Source organism: Nicotiana sylvestris, chromosome 1, assembly GCF_000393655.2.
Source record: "Nicotiana sylvestris chromosome 1, ASM39365v2, whole genome shotgun sequence".
Classification (NCBI taxonomy): domain Eukaryota; kingdom Viridiplantae; phylum Streptophyta; class Magnoliopsida; order Solanales; family Solanaceae; genus Nicotiana; species Nicotiana sylvestris.
In genome coordinates this window covers 130,306,395-130,332,260 of record NC_091057.1, presented here as the reverse complement: position 1 = coordinate 130,332,260, position 25,866 = coordinate 130,306,395, and the positions used below count along the sequence as shown (strand labels likewise).

Below are 25,866 nucleotides of genomic sequence, written 5' to 3'. Positions count from 1 at the left end.
GACGAATTTCACAATTTGTATCACAAATATGATAATTGTATATTAATTTATTAATATTGCATCAGGTAATATTTTGGGTATTAATGTACCAAATACAAGTTAGATACAATTGTGATACAAGTATGATACATTTATGTTTTAGGCATTGATGTATTTGATACAATTCAACTACAATTATGATACAGTTATCATACAATTTTTAAATATTTTTAAATAATATAAAGCTGTAGGCAATGGTGAAGAGAGAAGATGGAGATTCTGGATGTAGATTAAGTGATTTTAATTTTTAAATAAAAAGGAGAGAGAAGAGGAGAAGGGAAAAAAAAGGAAAGGATGTAATTGAATCCCTTAATTGAAGACACTAATAATGGGGTGGGAGCCTTTTAAGAAGCAATGTATACAAGTTGTAAGAAAAACTTAGATACTTATTAAAACTGCAAAACATAGAGAACATAGGTAAATAAGTTTCTAATCTGTACTATATTAAAAGCACGAAGGCAATTAGCGAAATGTTATTCGCCTTTTTTACCCCTTTAAAATATAGTTCATATTGGACAAAATCAACATTTAAAATTATTTCCTAATATTTAGAAATTTTAGATCAACTAAATTTTGTGCTTTAAATTCTTCCTTATTTAAACTAGGTAAGAAATCATAATATTTAGGACTTTAAAATCAATTAAAAAATAAATTGTTAAGAAAAAGGAAAGGAAAAACTATCAACAACCCCAAATCAACAACAAACCATTGGGAAGAATTAGTGGTACGTGCATTAAAAAATTGTTACTAATTTATGTGATTTTCTTTATATAGACCAACTTAATGTTACTTATGCTATTACGAGGAGGAAAAACATAAATGCCACAAAGTTAAATGATGAAAACCATTGTAGACATGAGCAAGACTTTTCAAATAAATATGAGAGAGTGATTAATTATTAATAATAGTTTGCATAATTTATCTCATACTATAATATTTGAAAATTACACCTCAATAATTTCAACAAGTAAATACAAAAACATAAAAGAGAGAGAGGTGTTGGGATGTTGACAATAGTTAAAAAACACGAATAACTTTGCAAATACAAATATCCAAACTTAAATATTAGATTGATTTTTTAGGCTTGAAAAATATAATTCTAAATAAAATTATAACTATAGTTAAATATTTAAAACTTGTAATGAGTTAATATTATTAATTTCAATCAATAAAAATTAAATCTTTTCCTTTAATAAGAATAAATATTAAAATTTTGAATTAACAAATTGAAAAAATAAATCCCATTCAATTTCTTTCCAAATTCATCATATAAGCAAACCCTTATTTTCAGTTGACAAACTTTTAGATACAAAAATTAGACTTTTGTATAGGAATAGCATTTGAGGTGGAATGAATAAAAATTAATGAAAAATCGATTATAATATAGTAATAAGCATCAACTGCAAAATCCTATAATAATCTTGAACAAATTTATATATATAATTTAATACATGAAAAGTTAAAAACAAAAAGAGTAGATTAATTAAAATGTAGCGGTTGAATTTACTTTTTGTGATAATAATTTATTTTTTAATATGTTAAAAATAATTCTTATGGTATTTCTTGTATATTAAAGAAATAGAACAAAATACATTTTGCTCGTGAGCAAAACGAAGGCGTCTTCTGTCAATTGAATGAGATGATTAAGAACTTATAAGGGATAGAGTTTTTTTCTTTTTTTGAGTTAGATAAATAGTATCAACAATTATCATTTTCAGAAACTTGCAATTTTTAGCTTTACCTTTTATTTTATAACTCAAACCATAATAATATAAAATTTATGTAATTCTTTAAAATATTATATTTATTGAGATAGTGTAGTATAATATAACTAGATAAAAATCCTCAAAAAAAAAAAATCCATATTCAAGAGTAAATGATACTTCAAGACCAAGATTCGAAGATCAAACTTAAATGCTACAGCCTACAGTTAAAAGATAGAGACTATAGTCAATAACAATACGAGTCGAGCCACTCGTGACTCTGTCAATTCCAAAACTGCCACTACTTAGATTAGAGTTGCATTGACTGTTCAAATCTACATTCAGTTAAATGGAAAAAAAACTTATTTACACTCAGTATATTAAATGCTACTAATAATTTTTTTCCTAATAAAGTACGAATTCTATTCACATAGAAGCTTTCATTTTTGTATATTTCTTCATGGTACACTCTCATCCATAGAAATGGAAAAAATAATGACGTTGAGAGATCCAATTACTGCAATCCACGTAAGTCTGGAATAGAAAAATATTTACTGAAATGATAGAGTCAATAATCAAACTTAAATAAAAAGAAAAAGAGAAAATACAGATAATTAGTATTCCTACTAAGCTCTTTTTCTAAATGGAAGTCAAGCCATAATTAGTATTCCTACTATTACTCACTCATTTTCCAATTCAAGGATAAAATTGTCATTTCAAGGACCCCATGAATCTTCCACCCCAGTCACTACGCATCCCTCAACATTCCCCACCTCACCCCTTTATTATTTTCCAACGCTCTATATCCTCTCTAATCCTACGCACTCCTCAACTAACCTTACACACCAGACAACATAAAAAGACTAAAATTTTAGACATCGGTACTCGCTATCGTGCGCACTTCTCCGGCAACGGGAAAATCGTACTTAAATTTGTGTGTTTTTTTAAGACCAGGAATCGTAGGAAATGGGCGGTGCCGGCGGGAACGGGAACGGCGGAGGGGGAGGGCCGCAACAGTCGGGTACGGCGGAGTCACAGTACTCAACGGCGAGGATTTCGGTGTGGTGGGATATAGAAAACTGTCAAGTACCTAGAGGATCTGATCCTCACGCGATTGCTCAGAATATAAGTTCTGCTCTTGTGAATATGAACTATTGTGGACCCGTTTCAATTTCTGCTTACGGCGATACTACTAAGATCTCTCCTTCTGTTCAGCAGGCGCTTAATAGTACTGGAATCGCCCTTAATCATGTACCTGCAGGTATACTTTTGTGGACTGATGCGTAAAAAAACATTTTTGTTGTTTGCATGGTTTTTAGCTTGTTTAATTTTGATAAAATGACTTCTTTTTAGTTGATTTGATGGATGCTTGAGTTGATCTATGTTGGAGGGTAAATGAAATTGTGTGGTTGAACAGGATCTGTTAGATCTAGTTGAATTTTGGCTTTTTGATTGTCTTTGGTGCTGATTTTTAAGTCAACGGAGTGTCTATGATGGTCTAAAGCGCTTGATTGACTCTTAGTCTTGGAATCTATGCATGTGTCGATCTGATTTTCCTGTGTCTGAATTCTCACGGTCAGATGCAAAATTGCATTTTGTCCAATGATATACCCAAGTTTTTAAATTTATGAAACAAAATATTTTTATTAGGTGACTCAAAATAAAAGGAAATAATGTTCTTTTCTTTACTTTTCTTTTCGAACGCCCTACCAGTGACAAGGATGGGGTGTTTGGTATCTGTTTAGCATGGATTGAAAACTGTTATGAGTTGCTGATCTTTTGTTTCGTAATTGTAGAGCTCATCTTCTCTAAATCGTGAAGAAACCAAAATAGTGGTCTGAGCCAGATCCAGGATTTTAAGTCATTGCGTGGGTTACTACTGCACAGTCCATTCTCTTTGATGACAATGGAATAGATGTTTTTTTTTTCAAAAATAAAAATAAAAATTTAAGCATATGTATTATGAACTAGGAGTGCATGGTCGATTCATAAATTTTTTCCGAGAAAATTTCTTTGAAAGTTATTTCCTTGAGCTAGTAGGAGCTATGTTTTTGGCTCTAAACATATTGAATTGATTGATATTTGCTTAAAGTTGCCTCCATGTGACTAGGAGGTCACGGGTTCAAGCTGTGGAAACAGCCTCTTGCAGAAATGCAGGTAAGTGCAGGGTAAGGCTGCGTACAATAGACCCTTGTGGTCTGGCCTTTCCCTGGACCCGCGCATAGCGGGAGCTTAGTGCACCGGCTGTCCTTTATATCAGTGCTCGCTAGGTGTTAAAACTTTGTAGTCTGACTGGTCGCATATGCTGCCTTACAGCTTTGTACAAAAGTGAAAATTTGGAGTTGATATGTGGTTTCCTTAGTTGACTCTTATCTTAATCTAATATCCTTATTTGGTTGATCCCTTTTCAGTGCCAGCTGACTAAAGTATTAAGCTTACCTCTATTGATGGTTGTTAACTAAGTGAATAGCTAACTGAGTCTTAAGATAACATTTGGAGGTGGTGTATACACTAAGAGAAAACCAGTGTGTTCATGATTCTTATTTTTAGCGCTTATGGTAGCTTGATTAAATCTGTTTAGAACTGCTTGGAGTCAACTTTGACTAATTTTGGACCAAATGTGTATAGGTGTCAAAGATGCAAGTGATAAAAAAATTCTTGTGGACATGTTATTTTGGGCAGTTGACAATCCTGCACCTGCTAATTATTTGTTGATTTCGGGAGATCGTGACTTTTCAAACGCACTTCATCAATTACGCATGCGCAGATATAATATTCTTCTAGCACAACCTCAAAAAGCATCCGTGCCACTTGTTGCTGCTGCGAAGACTGTATGGCTCTGGACAAGCCTTTCAGCTGGAGGACCGCCTTTGACAAATAGTGAATCAAGTCAACTTGTAAATAGCAGTTACGGTTCTTTAGCCACTTCAGACGCATTATCTACGTCATCTAGTGATTCCAATCTGATAAGCCAGGCTGTTGATACTTTCCATGAAAGCCCACAAGTGAAGTTTAACAATGGGGGAAGGGGTACCGATAATAAACAAAAGGGTAGACCAGTTCGTAAAAGTGTGAATCAACCCAATATATCACGAACTTCATCTACAATGTCCGGCACACAAGAAAATCGTAGTGCTGCAAACTTCCATCAACCAGGATATGGGTATCCTAAGCAGTTCAATGATTCAGTGGAGTTGCCTGGAGCTCATAATTCAAGGACTCCGTTCAGTGGGCCCATATCTGCGTCGAGCGGTGGTCCTGGTAATCTCGAGCCTTCCTGGACAAATGGAAACAACTCACAGAGCAGTTATCAAAATAATTATCCTCCAGTAAGGCCAAACAACCTCCCAGCATCACCGGTAATTCCACCTGGTAATTTCTTACCACCTAATTCGCATGTGCATCATTCTCAACCAATGCCTCCTAGGTCTGATGCACAAGGCTTCTCCTCAGGCCTTCAAATACCTATGCCTGATGTGGGTAAGCTAAAAATCAGTGAAAACTCCAACAATGGTCATAATCGTCCTTTTTCTCAATCGTGGAATGGAGAATTGAGACAACCTCCTCAGATTGATAATTCTTATACTAACATAAATGGGCCTCAGAAAGGAAACAATTTGCAGAAGAAAGCACCATTTTACCTTGAAAAAGAGGTCAACAGGTATACACATCCCAGCCCTGAGATTCCACCACCACCATCATCTTTAACAAATAGCAGTAATGGACCGCTCAACGGTGTGTGGGGAGCTCCAGGATGCCCAAAACCTTCTGAGTATGTTCAAGGTCTTATTGGAGTCATTTTACTTGCATTGAACACCCTAAAAAATGAGAAGATTATGCCTACTGAAGCAAACATTGCAGATTGCATCAAATATGGAGATCCAAAACACCGCAATACTGATGTTAAGAAGGCTCTTGCAAGCGCAGTTGAACAACAGCTGGTAGTAACAAAGAAAACAGGTGCTTGGCAATTATATGTTGGTAAAAATGAGAACATATGGAAGTGTGTGAACCCTATTAGTTGTAATCTGAAACAATATCCCAAAGAAGCATGGGATGACCTTCAGAAATTTCTATCATCTTCTGCTGGAAGAGCCGCCATAAGCTCTACTCAGTGCAGGTAATGGGATCTCATTTAAGTTGAACCTTATCGGATTTTGGTGGATGTTGGAGAGGTTTTCAAAAGTATTCATTTTGTTGTAGGACATCCAATTAAAAATTTGACAACGTTGTATTGAGGAAAAAGCTTTTAGGTTCAGGATAATGCCAAACGGGCTTTTTTTGTTAGGTCCTATAAAGATAGTTTCTCGTGTGTATCTGGCTGATATAATCTAATTTGAACTTGCTTATTTACTTGATTCTTCACTAGGTTTGAAGCAGCTACAGTTATTAAGAAAATGTGCTTAAAGGAGCTTGCTTTAGGCGAAATACTTCAGATCTTGCATATGGTTATAAACATGAAGAAATGGCTTGTACAACATCAATCCGGGTGGCAACCAATTAAGATTACTCTAGCAGAGATCGTCCCCGACTCGGGGGTCTTAGCTGCGACATAAGATCTGCAACATCTGGTTATGGACGGGAGAGATGGCTTATAGGTTCTTCTTATCAGTTCCTTCATGCACTTGTCGACTGAACTGGTAACAGATCAATCTGGCCCATTTCTCCTCTTAAAGTGTCGCAATAGATTAAGTAGCTGTATTTATGTTAATTAGATTGTTCTGAAATATATATAGTTATAGTTTGGCTGTTCATCTTTTTCCTGGGAAATAAGAAAGCATTGTGGTGGGAGCTATGTTGGATGTTTTAGTAAAGCCTTCCGAGGTGTTGGGCTTTGGCTGGAATTCTAGAATATCTTAAGTGAGAGATTGCTATCACGTGGTTGGTGCTTCGTATTTGGGCTATTGCTGTATTGCCCGGTTATTGCTTATTGATTAAGCCGATCAATATATGTGGAAAGTTGCTAACAGTGATTCAGGGACTTTCCGGTAAAACTGCTATTCAGGAACTTTTTGAGTAACATATGTGAGGGTATCCTAGTTCTTAATCAAAGTTGCTAACAGTGAGTCAGGTGCTATCCAGCCAGCAAAGAAGTGATTCAGGAACTCCTCGAGTAACATATGTGAGAATGTCCTAGTTGCTCTTGTATCTAACATAGAGATTTTGAAGCTATGAATCTCAGAGCAGGTATCAGGTATACAATTGAGTGAGCAGGATAAGCTTTCAGGAACTCTTCGAGTAAACATATGTGAGAATGTCCTAGTTGCTCTTGTATCTAACATAGAGATTTTGAAGCTATGAATCTCAGAGCAGGTATCAGGTATACAATTGAGTGAGAAGGATAAGCTTGTCTGCTTTATATTGAGAGCAAAACTACTGGAGTTGAAGACTCTAAAACTGTCGGAGACAAGTTATTACGGAGCAGGTATCAGGTATACAAGTTGAGATGGTTTTGCTTGGTTTATATCGAGGGCGAAATACTGGAGTTAAAGACTCTGAGGCTGTTGGAGCCGAGTTATTATTAGACTAGTCTTTAAAGTTGTATCTTGCAGTATGAAGATGTTCAGATCTTTGTTTTCTGGCCAGAGAATTGAAAGTCTTCTACCCTTGTGTTTCAGCAAACAGGACTATGCGAACAAAAATTATGTGGCAGATTATGGTATTATGCAACTGCTAAATGAGAGTTTGTGTGAAGACCTAAAATTCCTTCAACCATATCACACTTTTCACTTGCAATTATGGAAGAAGTTAGAGACAAACGACCGAGTCCTTCGTCACTTCAACACAGTTGTCATTGAAGGTTTGGTAATCTAGTTATGGATTATTCTACTTATCATCAAGCTGACAGCATACAAAAAGAGTTGTATGCTTCACCTCACTGCATGCTTAAGGTTTCATTCCGCCCCTACTGTTTTAAATTATTGTAGATATATGTTGTAATGGCTCGAACTGGAAGGAGCTCATTTTCAGCAGTAACTTTTAAAATAGAGCTTTCTTCGTTTTACATTTATTTGTTGCAGCAACTTTAGTCCTGTCTCTCTAGTTACTTGGTAATACCAAAGATCATTTCCTTGAGTATGTATAATTTGCGCCTTATTATAGAATTGTGTTTTAAAAAAAAAATTTGATTTCGGCTGGTTTTATGAAGACTTGAAGTTTCTATAAAATTCTCGAGGGTTTGACGCAAATGATCAATTAAATTTAAGGGTTTTCTGATTTCATCCTTTAAATATAGTACTGTGCATATATACCCTCTCTGTTTTTGTTTCTGGTGCAATCTTGGTTTGGGAATTGGGGCTAATAGAAACAAAAGGAATTCACTTTAGACAACGGTGAATCTGGTAAGTGGTAGCTACTCCGGATCTAAAACAGAAACAGCTTGATCGGCTTCTTCCCCATACCATCGGCTAAAATAAGGTCTCTTTTGGCGCTATGGGTTTCATTATTTTGTGGAGTTTCCTTTTTTCTGATAGCTGATGATAAAGTCCATTAGGGCTGGTCATAACCTGTGAATGATGGGGTATTACCACTTTTAGCTTGTTACACCTACTTTAATATTATGATAAGTTGTAGTAATCCATATGAGGTTGAAAGGATTAAGACCTCGAAAGTTTAACGACCTTAATACCGTTAGATGTTATGTTAGCGTGGTATTTTCTTTTAAGTAAAATAGTTTAGTAAAAGTTTTATAAGCATAATTTTGGATAGTTACTATTATTATTATTTTCGGATATGGTAAATTATACTCATAATATAAGAAAGTTTATGAGATTTTGTTTATTGTAAAGATAAAAATTATTTTCTCACAAGAAAAGAAGGTTATATTTTTACCATTTTAAGAATTAAGCGTACGAAATTTTTTACTCTTTATATGAGATTAGGAAAATTAGAAGTTGAGAAAAATATATGCATTTGTTTTTACATGGATGTTTTAAATAATAGTGTATGTATTTATTTTATATGGTACCACATGACCACGATAGTAAGTTATATAAAGTGTGATAAAAAATAAGTAGAATTTTAAGTAATATGAGATAATTCTTAATTATACGGGTAATTGGTTAATTACCGGGTAACGAGACATTACCTAATTAACTCATAAATTGAATAATGATTAAGGCATTAATCATTAGCAGATTGAAGATACGACGCGAGATTGAAGGGTAAGTAAGGTAAAAGTGAAGAAGATACGACATACTCAAGTACAACAAGTTGTGAATAGTCCAGACTTCAGATAGAGGTTGGGTTAATTTACAAAAGAGACCCTGGTGAAAAATTTCGTAAATCTCTAAGAGTTAACATTCGCAGACGAATGTTCTAAAGGGGGGAAGGATGTTACACCCCGTACTTTAATATTAGGATAAGTCGTAGTAATCCATATAAGGTTGAAAGGATTAAGACCCCGAAAGTTTAACGACCTTAATACCGTTAGATGTTATATTAGCGTGGTATTTTCTTTTAAGTAAAGTAGTTTAGTAAAAGTTTTATAAGCATAATTTTGGATAGTTACTATTATTACTATTTTCGGATATGGTAAATTATACTCATAATATAAGAAAGTTTATGAGATTTTGTTTATTGTAAAGATAGAAGTTATTTTCTCACAAGAAAAGAAGGTTATATTTTTACCATTTTAAGAATTAAGCATACAAAATTTTATACTGTTTTTATGAGATTAGAAAAATTAGAAGTTGAGAAAAATATATGCATTTGTTTTTACATGGATGTTTTAAATTATAGTGTATGTATTTATTTTATATGATACCACATGACCATGATAGTAAGTTATAAAAAGTGAGTTAAAAAATAAGTACAATTTTAAGTAATTTAAGATAATTCTTAATTATATGGGTAATTGGTTAATTACGACATTACCTAATTAACTAATAAATTGAATAATGATTAAAATTTTCCCCCACCCCAAACGTGGTAGCCCCTTTAAAGTTTAGATGACTCTTAAAGTCATGGGAAATGTGGCAAATTTTAAAAAGTGATATTTGATAGTTGGTATTTAACGTGGGAATTGTATTCAGTTTACTTCTGCTGAATATCCAAAGGCAAAATTTCAACCTAAACATACTGAAGAGTTTGTACTTGAGTTTACGCGTGATCGTGCTAATCCGGGGAAAAATTATGTTCCCAGTACTTCCAGTTCTTTGTTTTGCTCTCTATTTTGACTTATTTGTCATTTTAAATTTTTTCTCAAAAATATCTTTTATTTCTTTTCTCGTTTGGGTTCCAATGAGGATGTGAAGATTGTTCTTAATTCAATAATTAGGCAGCATTGTGGAGTAATGCAATGAAAAAGCTAATTGCATATCTTTATGAACATATATTATGTACGTGGTTTTCATATGGCTTTACGTCACTAACATGGTCAATCAATATCTTTATTGTAGTTTCTAGTTAATGAATATGCATGCAATGCTTCCTTAATCAACTTTAACTTTTTGAATATCTTATATCATGTCTCTGATATTGGTTAAATAAGATTGAGAAGTCTAAGGAGGATCGAATTTTTTAGTCTAAGTAGGATCGAATTATTTATGTATAGGTCTACAGGGAGTAAAACTGGAGGGTGATCATGACTGCATGAATTTGGAAGACAAAAGAATTGGTGTCATTTTTAAAGTCTAACTGGGTTTAGAGGGGCATGTCTTGCTTCTCTTTTGATTAGACTTCGAATATTTGCTTTTCTAAGGAAAAAAAAGGCTCTTTCTTCCACTTGGATCAGACTCATGGAATTACCTCTTCATTTGTGGTCAGAAAAATTTCTTCTAAGAAGTTGGAAGTTTTTTTGAAAGACTTGTTGACTTAGATATTCAGACTATTGATAAAAGTAATTCTGAAAAGTGTAGGTGGAAAAGCCCTTTTCTTATGGTTCGGCAAATGTGGTTCACAAGGTTACTTGGAGCTAAAAGGTATCTTAGGCGTGGGTCATACTGGATCTGATGGTGGTTCTAACACTTCAATGCTAGCGATGGTTGAAAAAGGTCCAAAAGAGTTTGACGAAAAGAAATCTTCCCTACATGAAGACAAAAATTACAATGGGTCAGTGCAATCACTGTGGTTTTCGTACTCTTGTGTATACCTCATCTGGAGCATGTTATGATTCAGTGGCAATGCTTAAGATAATGTGTAGCTTTGGCGGTAAGGTATTACGTTGGCCTAGTGATGGGAAACTCAGGTATGTCATACCTGCAGGTATAGATAATCGGCTTGACGAGCCCTCATTGTTGACGAGATTTGCTTTAGTGAAGGATCGATAAGACTCTACCTCATTCGGAGTGCAGCCGAGTCTATGAGTCATCGCATCAAAATTTTGCTACAGACTTATGGGTAGGCCGGTACCCAGTCCATTTTGATGTCAAATAATCTTAGAGGTTTTGTATACAGAGATTCATTTTATACAGTATGTTAGAGGCCATGACGACCCATATGTATTCATGTTTTAAGAAAAATGATTTAGTGATATAGTTTTGTCCACTTGCAGTTATACACTATAAGTTATTTCTATGTTGGGCCACGATGGTCACATAAAGAATGAGTTACAGAGCGGTTCGCTCGGGCCAGGGTGGCACCGGGTGCCAGCAACGCCTCCCTAGGTTTGGGGCTTGACATAGCCCGTGCCAGAAATTATTTATATTTGTTAGCCGAGGCCAGAAACTATTTATATTCGTTAGCTGAAAAAGTGTATAAAATTTATATATAACATACATAATGTATATGTATACAACAAATATACATTTTTTTGGCTATTATTTTAAGGGCGACTATACAATGTCATTTTCCCATGAAATTTTGAGATATCATAGGAATACTGAAGAGTTTGTACTTGAGTTTACGCGTGATCGTGCTAATCCGGGGAAAAATTATGTTCCCAGTACTTCCAGTTCTTTGTTTTGCTCTCTATTTTGACTTATTTGTCATTTTAAATTTTTTCTCAAAAATATCTTTTATTTCTTTTCTCGTTTGGGTTCCAATGAGGATGTGAAGATTGTTCTTAATTCAATAATTAGGCAGCATTGTGGAGTAATGCAATGAAAAAGCTAATTGCATATCTTTATGAACATATATTATGTACGTGGTTTTCATATGGCTTTACGTCACTAACATGGTCAATCAATATCTTTATTGTAGTTTCTAGTTAATGAATATGCATGCAATGCTTCCTTAATCAACTTTAACTTTTTGAATATCCTATACCATGTCTCTGATATTGGTTAAATAAGATTGAGAAGTCTAAGGAGGATCAAATTTTTTAGTCTAAGCAGGATCGAATTATTTATGTATAGGTCTACAGGGAGTAAAACTGGAGGGTGATCATGACTGCATGAATTTGGAGGACAAAAGAATTGGTGTCAATTTTAAAGTCTAACTGGGTTTAGAGGGGCATGCCTTGCTTCTCTTTTGATCAGACTTCGAATATTTGCTTTTCTAAGGGGAAAAAAGGCCATTTCTTCCACTTGGACCAGACTCATGGAATTACCTCTTCATTTGTTGTTAAAAAAATATCTTTCAAGAAGTTGGAAGTTTTTTTGGAAGACTTGTTAACTTAGATATTCAGATTATTGATAGAAGTAATTCTGAAAAGTGTGAGTGGAAAATCCCTTTTCTTATGGTTCGGCAAATGTGGTTCACAAGGTTACTTGGAGCTAAAAGGCATCTTAGGCGTGGGTCATACTGGATCTGATGGTGGTTCCAACACTTCTATGCTAGCGATGGTTGAAAAGGTCCAAAAGAGTTTGACGAAAAGAAATCTTCCCCACATGAATACAAAAATTACAATGGGTCAGTGCAATCACTGTGGTTTCCGTACTCTTGTGTATACCTCATCTGGAGCATGTGATGATTCAGTGGCAAAGCTTAAGACGGTGTGTAGTTTTGGCGGTAAGGTATTATCTCGGCCTAGTGATGGGAAACTCAGGAATGTCATACTTGCAGGTATAGATAATCGGTTTAACGAGCCCTCATAGTTGACGAGATTTGCTTCAGCGAAGGATCGGTAAGACTCCACCTCATTCGGAGTGCAACCGAGTCTATGAGTCATCGCATCAAAATTTTGCTACAGACTTATGGGTAGGCCGGTACCCAGTCCATTTTGATGTCAAATAATCTTAGAGGTTTTGTATACAGAGATTCATTTTATACAGTATGTTAGAGGCCATGACGACCCATATGTATTCATGTTTTAAGAAAAATGATTTAGTGATATAGTTTTGTCCACTTGCAGTTATACACTATAAGTTATTTCTATGTTGGGCCACGATGGTCACATAAAGAATGAGTTACAGAGCGGTTCGCTCGGGCCAGGGTGGCACCGGGTGCCAGCAACGCCTCCCTAGGTTTGGGGCTTGACATAGCCCGTGCCAGAAATTATTTATATTTGTTAGCCGAGGCCAGAAACTATTTATATTCGTTAGCTGAAAAAGTGTATAAAATTTATATATAACATACATAATGTATATGTATACAACAAATATACATTTTTTTGGCTATTATTTTAAGGGCGACTATACAATGTCATTTTCCCATGAAATTTTGAGATATCATAGGAATGCTAAAACTGAGAGCGGCAAGAAGTTTAATGGGAAGCCGAATTTGATTATCTGAATGCAATTCATGGTTAGCATAAAAACTTGGTCTAATTAAAAAGTAAGCAATATTTGCAATCACAGTTCGTGTTTCCATATGTACAGCTGGAAAGAAATGAGACTAAAACACAAGATTAGAGAGAAATCTTCGTTTGACGAGAAAGTAGTTGTTAGAACATTACCACAAAAGAGGTTTCCGAAGTATCAACACCTTCAAGGGAAAGAAAAGCATTTGGTTATGGGAACCAAAAATTTGACCCAGGAAATAAATTTGATCCATTGCTCTTATGTCTAATATCTGGATTTAGTTCTAAAGATTATACATTTGAACAAAGTAGGGGAAATAAAACTTTCCAATCAGTTACAGTACTTTAGCTGCCCAAATCAGGAGAAATTCAAAAATAGCCAGATTTACAAGTGGTTGTTCAAAAATAGTCCAGTTTCAAAAGTAATCGAAATTTAGCCACTTTTCATGTAAAGACAAATCTGAACGAAAATACTGTTCAAAATCCGGAAAAATACTCCAGCATAATATACTCTGGAGTTTGGAGCACCGGTGCTCCAGTCTCCAGTATACTATAGTGGACCCAGCAAAGTATATCGGTCCAGCATATTATGCTGGAAATTCATACACAGGCGGTACCGAACTCCAGTATATTATGTTGGACTGGTCTCTGTTGCAGCAAAATAGTGATTATTTTTCATTGACTTGATAAATGATGACTATTTTTGAATGACCAGTTCGAAAACTGGCTAGATCGTGCTATTTTTACCCCAAATCAAAGTAGAGAGATCAATCCATTTGGCCCTATTGGGGTGCCTAAACTTTCTGATGAACACAGACGTCGTTTGGGCTAACTAAGTGGTAATGCCAAAGAAGAAATAACAACCCTCTTTTAGTGATATGTCTTGATGCAAAAGAAAGAAAAGACTTTAAGATCATTCAAATTGAAGCTAGATTCATCTCCCCCATTTGGTTACTGTCCAATTGAATTGTCACGTATACAATTTCAAACATGACCATTTGTTGAAAAATGGAGAGAATATAATACCCAAGTCTGTATCACCAAATGATGTTTTTTACTTTTTACCCATTCCCAGGCCAAATATTGGTTAATTAACAAGTTTGATTGAATTCAACTTTTAAACGTTTAGAGACTTTTAGAGGGATGGACAAGAGAGAGACTACGAGAGGCGTCACCTTTATAAACTTGACAACTATGAGGTAGCTAATTCTTATCTCCCTGAAACTCATGGACTAAAGAGCAAATACTCCTTTTAGTAGTCTATTTATTGAGTTTATTTTGTCTGCTTGATTACACTTCCCTTCAACATTACCGATTCTGGTTCCCCTGATTCTGTTCCCTGTTCAGAATTCAGTTCTGTACTGTTTTCAGCATCCCCCCTTCCACTTCAACCTTGCTTAATTCTCGTTTTTTATCCAGCTCATTTTTTTTTTTGGGTATTTACTGTTTAAATGTATCTTTTTCGTTGAAATATAAGTGACCACTGAGCAGAGAGGGAGCAACTTCAATGGTGATAAAGCTCTCAACTTTAAAGCTTACCAAGAAAATCCCCAACTGGGTTTGTTCAAAACCCTCTCTTTCTTCACTTTCTGGTGCTTGTAGAATCCAAATCATCCCTGAAACCAATCAGCCCTCTACCCCTTCTTCTGACTTCGACACAAAGATTCAAGTTTTAAAGAATAAGCTTCACCCTGAAACTTTAGCCACCGTTCTCGATTCCACAACTGATTTGGATTCTTCATTGAAGCTATTCAAATGGGCTTCCCTTCAAAAAAAGTTTCATCACTCTGCTGATACTTATTTTCAATTAATCTTGAAGCTAGGTATGGCTGGAAAAATAGATGAAATTGAAGGATTTTGTAATGAGATGGTAAAGGAGAAATTCCCAAATTATGAACAGGTTCTTGTGGCTTTGTTAGATGCATTTGTTAGAAATAGTAGGCTTAGTGAGGCTTTGTGTGTTTTTTCTTGTATAAATTTGAGTAGCTTAAAGCTCTCTATATCTGAATTTAATCAATTATTAGTTGCACTTATCAAGGAAAATAAAGAATTTAAGGATGTATTATTCGTGTATAAGGAGATTGTGAAAGCTGGAATTGGTCCCAATATTGATACACTTAATTATTTGATAGAAGCTTTGTTTGCTGCCAATCGTGTTGATGCTGCATTGGAACAATACAAACGACTTCATAAGAAAGGTTGTAATCCCAATGGGAGGACTTTTCAGATAATTATTGGTGAACTTGTTGCAAGGGGTAGAGTGGATGAGGCACTTGTAATTTTAGATGATATGTTTAGCGTACGGTGTGAACCGGATTATTCTGGATTTTATGCTCATATAATTCCTTTATTTTGTGAGATGAATAAATTAGATGTAGTGATGAGGTTGTTCTCTATGATGAGAGAATCTAAGGTTCTTCCTGATACACCAACTTATGGAGCAATGATAAAGTGTTTGTGCGAGAATCTTCTCGTGGTTGATGCTGTAAAACTTGTAGATGAAATGGTGTATAGTGATGTTAGGCCAGATGATGATGTATTCATGAGAATAATAGATGGATTATGTGAATTGAATATGTTGAGTGAAGCTAAGGAGTTTTTGAATGACAAAGAAGTTGCAAGTGTACTGCCTTACAATGCACTTCTTGAAGCTTTTCTAAATGATGGCACCTTTAGTATAGCCGAAGATCTGTTTGATGAAATGTTTGAGAGAAACATCACAGATCATCGTTCTTGGAATATCATGATTCGGTACATGTGTGATAATGAAAAGCTGAAAGATGCTTTGAAATATCTTGCTAGAATGACTGTTTCCTCCGTTAGCCCTGATTCGTCTACATATTCTGCTCTCATCATTGGCAACTGTAAATTAGGTGAATGTGAGGATGCCTTGGCTTTGTTTCATCAATTTAGGGCCAAAGCTGGGTTAATAGATTTGGTATCATATGCTCAACTTATTGAATGTCTTTGCCACAAGGAAAAGATTCAGGAAGCTGCTGAAATATTTTGCTTCATGTCAACAAAGAGATACGCTCTTCAGTCCAGTTCGTTTGACAAGCTTATGAAGGGACTTTGTACTAGTGGCTATGCTGGTCAAGCAATCAAATTGCTACCACTTGCATATTATTCTGGTACGTTGTCTTCTACTGCTGCTTACAACAGCATATTGCAAGGCCTATTCAGTTTAGGCAGAGCAAGTGATCTCTTTGTAGTGCTCTCGAGAATGATTGTAAATGGTTGTACCCTGGATGGTGAAACATATTGCATTCTTATTCGGGGCATGACTTCGCTTGGGAGTGTAGAGAAGTCTGCCCTGTTCTTGGATTCAATGCTTCGGCGGGGTCTATCACCAGATTCAGAAACACTTGCTGAACTTCTGGAATATCTAGTGAAAAACGCTCAGGTCCACATGATACTTTCTTCAATAGATAAGCTCGTCTCAGAATCTGAAGTTGTTGATTCAGCTATGTACAACATGCTGATAAATGCTCTCTTGAAAGAGGGATACAAAAACAAGGCCTCTTTCTTACTGGAGTTGATGTTGGATAAGGGATGGGTCCCTGATTCTAGTACTCACGCTTTATTAGTCGGTTCCAGCGTGCAAGATGAAATAGATGCCAAAAAGCCTTCCCATGACAATTTGATCACACAGGATACTGTTGGCTATATACTTGCTGAAGGTCTGGGGAATTCAGATGGACCTGACTGCAGACCATAATACTCTAATGGGGAGATTGTTTCAGCAATCAAGTTGAATGGTACGTAAATGTAGAATATTGGTGATCTGAAGAAAATTATGATGTACTCCAAATCTTCCGTTAGATACCTGCTTCAATCTTCAACACTGATCTACGAAGCACACCTAAAAGTAAGTTCCATCTGTTATTTCTTTCTTTCAGTTTCTATATAAACTTTACAAATACTTTGATGTTCTAATAGCTCTATAAAGTTAGTTATTTTAGTTTTATCCTAATTGTTAGTCATTTATATAATCTGAAGATGACATTACCTTCTCAGAAAGGTTATACTGTTTATCATGCTTTAGAAAATTATGTCTTCTGATAGTTAAACTATAAAACAGAAACTTTTTATGATAGTTCGGAGTTTATCCCGTGATACTCATTTTGCTGTGGTTACTTCACATTTATAAATTCAATTGTCAATATTTGCATCATACTGCTAACGATCCTTCACAAAAAAGACGTTTCAGAATGTTCTATCTCAAATCTGATCTTTTACTGGCTGAGACAGGAACAATTGACTGCAGATAGAACAATTAATTTGCTTTACGCTTCTGTGAGATGAAAGCACCACTTAAAATGTACAATTAAAAATTTGATCTATCCTACTTTTAATAAATCTAATGCTACTTTTAAGCTTCTCAATATCTGAATTTAATCAATCACTTCAATTTTTATTACTTGATATATATCCAAAAGCCATTGTATTTCTTATTATATTCCATTCCAGCAGTTTGGAAGGTGGAAAAAGATGTCTGCCACATGTTTGAATTTTATTGATTATGATGTACGTATTGTGAAGTCTTGCTGTAACTAATAGCTGAATATTAACATCGATGATGCAGTGACAACGAAAGCTGGCTTGACGTCCAGTGTTTAGCATTCCTATCAGCAGTGATGAATTATAATACCTTTCTCGGTCTTATCAGTTTAGTATCACTGCAGGTGAACAGGCTTTTTTTTCGTTGTAATGGCGGTGTTTGAGCCAGCTCACACGCACGTCGACTGATGCACGGGGTACCTTCTACCTCTCACCAGCACAGGTAACATGTAACTATGTCCATAAAGGCTTAGATCGATAAAAAGAAATCACCAAACATTTTTGCCTCTTCTGGGGTGCAGGTGATTAGTATACTACTACAACCAATATTAAGGTTAACTGTATCATATGCTGAGCAACTATGCATTTGTAAATGTTGAGAAATATGTATTCTTGTGCTGCTCGGCTCATCTCTATCTGTGGAGGCCAGGAGCTATGTTCAGATCTTAACGTTCTTTCGATACACTGCCCTCTGATCAGGCAAGTCCAGGCTCGGCTAGAGATATTAAGAAGGAAACTCAAAACACTGTTTAGTACTTGCACTCGAGCTTTGCCTGAAATGTCGTTGATGTACTCGCTCAATTTTGAGATATGAATTTTCTTTTATAAGTGAACTCGGCATAGTGAGTTACTTGCACTCAGACTCCTCAACATTGTATTCAGAACAGAAATGAATGAAATAGTTTCTTCGTTATTTCGAATATCTTAACAGCAGATGAGCAGAAAAAATATTGACTGTAAATTGTTAAGTTTAAATGGGTACTTGCATGCAGAAGGTTCATCGCAGATAATTGATCGAGTCTTAATCACTCTTAACTGTTGCTCCTATGCTTTCTAGATAAAGCTCTTAACCATCAAATTTCTTTATCTAAGAGTAGAGAAAATTCTCCAGCTGAAGTCACAGATGAGTTTAAGCCAATTATTGCCATATGGTCCTCACCAATTTTTAATTTCAAGTATACCATATGTGTCCAAAAATAGAAGCACTAAATGGTGGCGTATGCAAGTGTTGTCTTTAACCTTTTTTTTTTTTAAATAATTATAGAAGGCCCAATATTTGGATCTTTGACCAATTTCTAGTTCCTCACTTCCCACACCGGCGATTTCCAAAAATAAATAAAGGCAGAATGGCCTAAATGACACTTATACTTGTGTCAATTTGTCATGTCGGTCCTCCTACTTCACTTTTTATCATCCAGACACTTTAACTTGTTCAAAATCAATACTTTAAACCCCTCTGACCGTTGACCAAGCACATGTGGCAAAATAATGATTGAGCTGGATAAAGTGAGTGTAATTCACGCGGATAATAAGCGTGAATACGAATATTTTGAACCAAAAATAATTAAAAGAAAAAGAAAAAAATCATTAAAATAAGAGTGAAAAATAAATAAGAAAAAACAAAAGGGATATTCTGTTCCTCCCTATTCGCCCCCCCCCCCAACTGCACCACCTTTTCGTCCCCCCGTATGCTAACAATAGGCTTGCTAATTAAATTAGCTTCCCGGGAGAGTTTTTCCACAAGTTCCTGCTACCTTCTTGCCATATCAAGCTCCCCATTGGCTTTAAAGTCCACATAAATGGAAAACTTAAGAGAAAGATCTTCAACATCTCTTAGTGATTCACACATAGGTTTTTCAAGAGTTGGCTTCATGACCTCAAGACGATTGGCAGGGTAGCGATTTCTGCAGTGTTGAACATGGGAGATGTAACACCCCGCACATTCGGATTAGGTATGAATGAGTTAAAGGAGTAGTAAGGTTGTATTTTGGACATATAAAATCCTATCGGGATGATTATGGGTAAAAATAGTTATTTCAAAATCAAGATGGAAAGTGAGGTGCATAAGATTCGACAAAATCGACTAAGTTTGCAGAAGGTCCGTCTTCCAGCAGGGTTTAGTGAAAATGTGTAAGGAATTTGGGAAAACTCAAAGCATGAAAGTTGTAGGCCTTTGAAATAGCTTTCCAACGATATATTGGAGCCCAAACGGAGCTCTATGCAAAAAGTTATGCCCGTTTTACAGAATGGTGGATAACCACCGCGGTCCTGCCGTGTTTTTACCGCGACCGAGGTGGTGAGGCAGTGTCCCAGCGATCTGGGACGCGGTGGACGACTTGGGAAGTCGTTTTTTAGCCTTATTTCGTCTCCCACAGCCCCAAAACATAAAAACTTGCTCTAGAAAGGAAGGCTCTCAAAAGCCTAACTCCTTAAGGGTCCCTCCACCACCCAAGGTAAGTTTTAATGTTGATTCTAAGTTAATTGCAATCTCCCAACATCTTATTAACATGGGTAAACCCTCCATATCATTAGATATTCGATTGAGACATCATTGTTGAGAGAAGGAAGCCTAGAACTCGAATTCAAAAGGTTTGAACTTCAAAAAGGTAATGTCTTCACTCTCTAATTGATTCTAGCATTAGTTTAATGATTATAAACCCTAGTTCATGAGATATGGGTTGATGAGTTTGATAGAAAAGCGTGAACGATTATAGGGTTGGGGTGTTGATTGTTGATTATTGGTTAAGAGTGTTGTTTACTTTATGGGTGATAAAGAATAATGTTGATTATAACCATTTGGGACTTTAGAATTTATCTAGGAGCAAAAGAATAGGTTATTGGGTGTAGAGACACCATTAATAAGGGCTATGAAGCTTTATGCCACCGAGTGTGATAAAATGCCTAAGTGACCAAAACATGACTATTGTTGCTAATTTGGAATCCCTTTGACTTGTATTGATATAGATTAAAGTTGAAAGGGTTGGCGAATATTGTATTATGCTCAAGAGCAGGAAGTTAAGGTATGTGAGGCTAACTTTCTATGTTTGGGAATTTTAATGATTCTCCCTACACTACGTTTCTTTTACGACATATCAATTGCCTCAGAAATATAGTTAAGCCTAGTTCCTTGAATAGTTGTAGAACTTCTATTCTCTAGCTTCATAACTCGTTCATGACTTTCATTCTGAACGTTGTGAGCTCAGTTCATATTCAATAGGGGTGTTCAAAACCGACCCGAAATCGAAAACTGAACCGAACCAAAGCTTAATGGCTTACTGGTAACGGCTTAACGGACGGGGAACAGATTAATTTTTTTTTATTAACGACTTATCGGTTTGGGGGCGGATTAATCAATTTTCTTAACGGTTAATCCGTTAACCCGTTAAGTATATATATAAACCAAGGAGTTTAAACGGGCAACTAACAACATGATGTAATCACAAATCATAATACCGTCAAATTGATATCAACTGTGCATTCTCATATTTGAAGCAATCATGTTATTGATCTGCGCTTTATTTTTCAAATAGCAACTCTTTTGAAAGAAAGTGAAATTCAACAGAAGAAAATCTAATGGCCAGTTAAAGTATTTCTTATGGTTTTTCTGAGAATGGTGAAGTGGTCTTATGGTTAACGATAGAAAACAATGATATTGCAACCATTTTGGGTTTTCGAAAGGGGGTGAGTGTGGAGGTTGAACTCTCTTCCTGCACTTCTCTATTATCCCTGATATTACGAATAGAAAGCTACAGAGTTTGATTCCCAAGATGGCCAGTGATGTCCCGTATAACTTGCATAATTCTTGATCTTTGAGCGAAAAAGTTAACTAAAGGAAGCCCCATCTTCACCGTAGATCAAACCAGCCATGCTATCATCTGAACCTTATTTGCAGAAGCCAACATATAGTGATACAAAAATTATGAAGATGAACAAGTATTTGCCATGTCGGAAATTCTTGTTGGTTAGCAATATCCTTTTAAATCAAGTTTCCAGTTAACAAAAATAATCACTGGCATGCCAATGTCTAAGGCTGGTGAATGTATAAATGATATATATATATATATATATATATATATATATATATATGAATTTCTAGGCCGATAAACTGCCCGATAACCACTCGATAAGAGCTAAACCGATACCAATTCGTCCGATACCTTATCGGGTGGCTAGCGGATTAATACATTTAAAAGCCGATAATCGATAAGCCAAACCGTTAAGAGTAAATAACGCTGCCCGATAAACAGTCCTAGCATTCAATATAAACTTGGGCTTGATGTCCCTAAGTCTCAGTATAGTTTACTCAGCATGTCATAAACAATTGAAGTTTCAGTGTTCATAACCAGTTCAAGAATACATGTCTCATTCTAGTCCCAGTTCAAGAATACATGTCTCATTCTAGTCCTATTCAATATTCTAGTATTATGTAACTCAGTATGATTCAGTATTCCAGTATAATATAACTCAGTGTGATCCAGTATTCCAGTATCATGTAACTCAGCGTGATTCAGTATTTCATTATTATATATTGCAGTATGATTCTCATTTTCTAATTTTAAATCCCTGAATGTCGAACAACTGTATTTGGGCCTGAGGCCGCAGTTTATGCTTTATGCATTTTGGACCTGAGGTCGCAGTTATGTATACGTATACTTGGGCCCGAGGCCGCAGTTTGTGCACACATATATATTGGGCCTGAGGCCGCAGTTTAATATTCAGATAAATAGGTTGTTCATCATTTAGAAAAGGGATTGTTCATATCCTTACTTTCTTTCAGTTCAATTATCAGTTATCAGTTATCAGTCCAGTTATCAGTTATTAGTTATCATTTAATTTATCAATTATCATTTCAGTGATCAATTATCAATTCTCAGTTATCAACTTAGTTTTAGTTTCAGCATTTATAATTCTTTCTTTCAGTTGCTTTACATACCAATGCAATTCAAATGTACTGACGTCCCTTTTGCCCGGGGCCTGCATCTCACGATGCAGGTAATGATTTACAGGTTGATGATTCAGAGCGCTAGAATCCTCGTACCAGCTATTTGGTAATCCCCAGTTCTTTCGGGGCATTATCATTACTATAGTCTTCAGTATTTTGAGACAGTCAGCGTTTTCAGTACAAATTAGAGGCTTCATAGACTAGAGTAACAGTTAGACAGAGTCTCAAGTTTTTCATGTTAAGCTATATTTGCTATAATACGTTTCATAAATTATATTAGTATTTCCGTACTTTGATTTATATCATTCAGACTTTCAGTATATCAGCATGTGTTAGTTTATCTTCCGCATTTAGTATGTTATGATATCACATGTTGATTCAGCCAGCCAGTTGGTTCGCTCGGTCACATGTAGTCAGGCACCGAGTGCCGTGTTACGTCCAAGCCCAGGTTCGGGGCGTGATAGGAGAGGTAATTCCGGTAGTGCTCTGACCGTGAAAAATGGTGGATATTCTTTAGGCCATTTTTACGACACTCCGGCCATAGGTTTTTGTCAGCAACAAGCTTTAGAAAATCCCTTACTAAAAGTGGCCATTTATGCTATCAAATACTAATTTTGTTCTATTTTCATTTAATTTTGACATTTCCTAGGAAGAAGAAATCTGTGAATTTATTTTAGGGAAGAGAGATGAGATGGAGGTATTGATTTTCTTTTTCTTTAAGAAAATAATATATAATAAATGTTTTTAGTAGATAAAATATAAAAAAATGACGTGGAATATGATGTGTCATCCACGTTAAGCAAGTGAGATACACACACGGTCAGAGGGGTTTAAAATATTTATTTTGAATAAGTTAAAGTGTCTGAATGAAAAAAAAGTGAAGTAGGAGGATCAACATGACAAAGTGGCGCAACTATAGGTGCCATTTAGGCTATTCTACCATAAATAAATAAGAACAACTTATGTGGTGTTATGAAACAATAAAAGAAGAAGAAGAGTATTGCAGAGAAAAGTAGAGAGAGAGAATTCTTATTGCTTTGAGATGAATTACAATTGAATAGAACCCTCTATTTATAGGGAGAGAGTGGCTTAGCCACCAAGTAATAAATCCTAGAATCTCTCTAAATATAGACATTCGCCATAAATAAAATTCTATTTATAACACTCCCCCTGAATGTCTATTCAACAAATAATGTGCCTCGTTAAAACCTTAATTAAAATAAAACCCAATGGGAAAAAAATTATAGAAAAAGAAAAAGAGTACACATATCTAATAATACGCCTTTTGGTTGCCTCATTAAAAACCTTGCAAGGAAAACCCAGCGGGACAAAACCTTATAAGGAAAAAAGAGTACAACGCGTATTAACTCCCCTTAATGAGAGCATCAATTCACATCCTTGAGCCTTCACATTCAAATCTTGTGCACCATCTTCAAGAGATTGTTGGTAGAGATTTGATAAACAAATCCACCATATTAACTTGAATGAATATTTTGCACCTTGAAATCATCATTCGTGATAGATATATAATGTCTTCATAAATATCGTGGCATGCCTTTTCAATATTTCCATAGAGGTATTCTCGCTATCACATTATCATGCTTATAGTTATGCAAGATACATTTGTGCATAAATTGCATTGAGGATGTGGTACTTCAAGATCAAGAATTGTATATACTTTAAGCAATTTAAATCCTTCAGGAATTATCATATATGTATAGTCAAATAAGCCATATAAATAGACTTTAGATGCATATCAAGTTTTTATGTCATGCCTAGACATATAAGATAGATAAAGGTGATTGCAAACACTATTGACTTTATACTTTCAAGTTTTTGAACTACATGTCCAAAACTATATGTATTTCATATGAAACCAATTCTATTCGAATTGTTTCTTCAGACTTAAGATCCTCATATATATGTAGTGCTATCATAAATGTCGTCGACGAACATTTTATATCGGTTCCAACCTGCTTATTTTTCATAAAGACATAATATAGAGATCTCTTTATTCATATTTTCAGGTACCTGAACCTCTCATGAGATTTTATGAAGTCTTATGTCATGTGATCTTCTAGATCACTTGCCTCCTTTATTATGATCATTTTGATCATTTTCTCATATTCTTTATGAAGAAGTTTATTTGAAACCGATTTGTCTATACGCTTTAAGCGTACCATAGACTTTGTCCGTCTAGGACTTAATATGAGCATTTCCAATGAGAATATAGTTACTTTCATTGAGTCAGCAAACACCTCTGGCATGCTTTGCAATATATTGCAAATGAATTATCTTTTTATGAACTTCAAGTTCATATTATCTTATTCGAGGATCTAAATGTACAAATGATAATTCATTCCACGTAACTTTTTCTCAATTGTTTATCATCTCTCCCCCTCATGTTGGAAAAACTAACTTGTTTTCCTCAATTTTGAAAATCCATCTTTGTGCGTTATGGTGCTAATCAAAATACACACTGCACATTAATAATAATACGATGAAATTATTTGGTTCCTGACCCTAAAGCACTTGTGAGGGGAGAATGTAAGATACTTTCGTATATAACCTATATCAAACTGATATAGATAACTTTGTTCTCATAAGCAATAGTTTAGCTATTAAGTGAAGGCACTCAATAAATTATTTTGTTAAACAGCTTGTGATGTAAACCAACTTATCAAGATGAACTTCTTGAATAGAAAATTTGGAAATTATGCTCGAAATTAAAATATTGAGCAAGTTACCTCGCAAAACACCATATTACAGGTTAATAATAACCATACATGTAATCATCTCATAGATGCATCTTATGTGGTATACATGACAGGTGAATGAGCTCATATTCACCTTTGATATTTCCAGCATTCATGGGATTCAATCCCAATTTTAGTTGGTCAATTAATTAATGAGAACAAACAATATAAGAGAATTCGTAAAGAACTTCTAGTTCTTTAATATTTACCCATGTGAATTCTCTATTATTTTTGCACATCATACTTAGATTGATATGGCTAAACCAATTATGCCAACTGAATAAATTATCAATATTGATAAACTTCAGGTTTACACCATGACGTGTGCAATTATCAATAAACTCCAAGTTTATTATGATATGAGTTTTTATATTAATAAACATCCACTTTAGTGTGGTGTTCTTTTATTTATGTAGTACAAACTGGAGAATAAAGCGAGTAGCTTTTCACATACATATTATCCCG

The 25,866-nt window shown here is 35.1% G+C and overlaps 2 protein-coding genes across 4 annotated transcripts; both read left to right on the top strand.

Moving 5' to 3' along the window:
- The first annotated feature begins 2,571 nt into the window (after window positions 1–2,571).
- Window positions 2,572–6,487, top strand: LOC104231501 (uncharacterized). The gene is made up of 3 exons (XM_009784510.2): window positions 2,572–3,003; window positions 4,371–5,862; window positions 6,112–6,487. Exons 1-3 carry the CDS (start codon window positions 2,709–2,711, stop codon window positions 6,296–6,298), a joined length of 1,974 nt encoding a protein of 657 aa, XP_009782812.1. The 5' UTR covers window positions 2,572–2,708; the 3' UTR covers window positions 6,299–6,487.
- An 8,001-nt stretch (window positions 6,488–14,488) lies between these two features.
- On the top strand, window positions 14,489–18,616 carry LOC104231502 (pentatricopeptide repeat-containing protein At1g63330-like). Of its 3 annotated transcripts, XM_009784512.2 has the most exons (3): window positions 14,489–17,230; window positions 18,048–18,145; window positions 18,225–18,616. In XM_009784512.2, the coding sequence occupies exon 1, from the start codon at window positions 14,870–14,872 to the stop codon at window positions 17,078–17,080; it is 2,211 nt and encodes a 736-aa protein (XP_009782814.1). In that variant the 5' UTR covers window positions 14,489–14,869; the 3' UTR covers window positions 17,081–17,230; window positions 18,048–18,145; window positions 18,225–18,616. The 3 variants fall into 3 exon arrangements, with proteins under 3 accessions (XP_009782814.1, XP_009782813.1, XP_009782816.1); XM_009784511.2 differs by having other exon boundaries at window positions 18,048–18,616; XM_009784514.2 differs by lacking the exons at window positions 18,048–18,145; window positions 18,225–18,616 and adding an exon at window positions 17,948–18,041.
- Window positions 18,617–25,866: the final 7,250 nt, after the last annotated feature.

Coding starts and splice junctions, on each gene's coding strand:
- LOC104231501 (XM_009784510.2), top strand. CDS start 2,709: ATGGGCGGTGCCGGCGGGAACGGGAACGGCGGAGGGGGAGGGCCGCAA. Junction 3,004..4,370: donor CCTTAATCATGTACCTGCAG/GTATACTTTTGT, acceptor AAATGTGTATAG/GTGTCAAAGATGCAAGTGAT. Junction 5,863..6,111: donor ATAAGCTCTACTCAGTGCAG/GTAATGGGATCT, acceptor ATTCTTCACTAG/GTTTGAAGCAGCTACAGTTA.
- LOC104231502 (XM_009784512.2), top strand. CDS start 14,870: ATGGTGATAAAGCTCTCAACTTTAAAGCTTACCAAGAAAATCCCCAAC.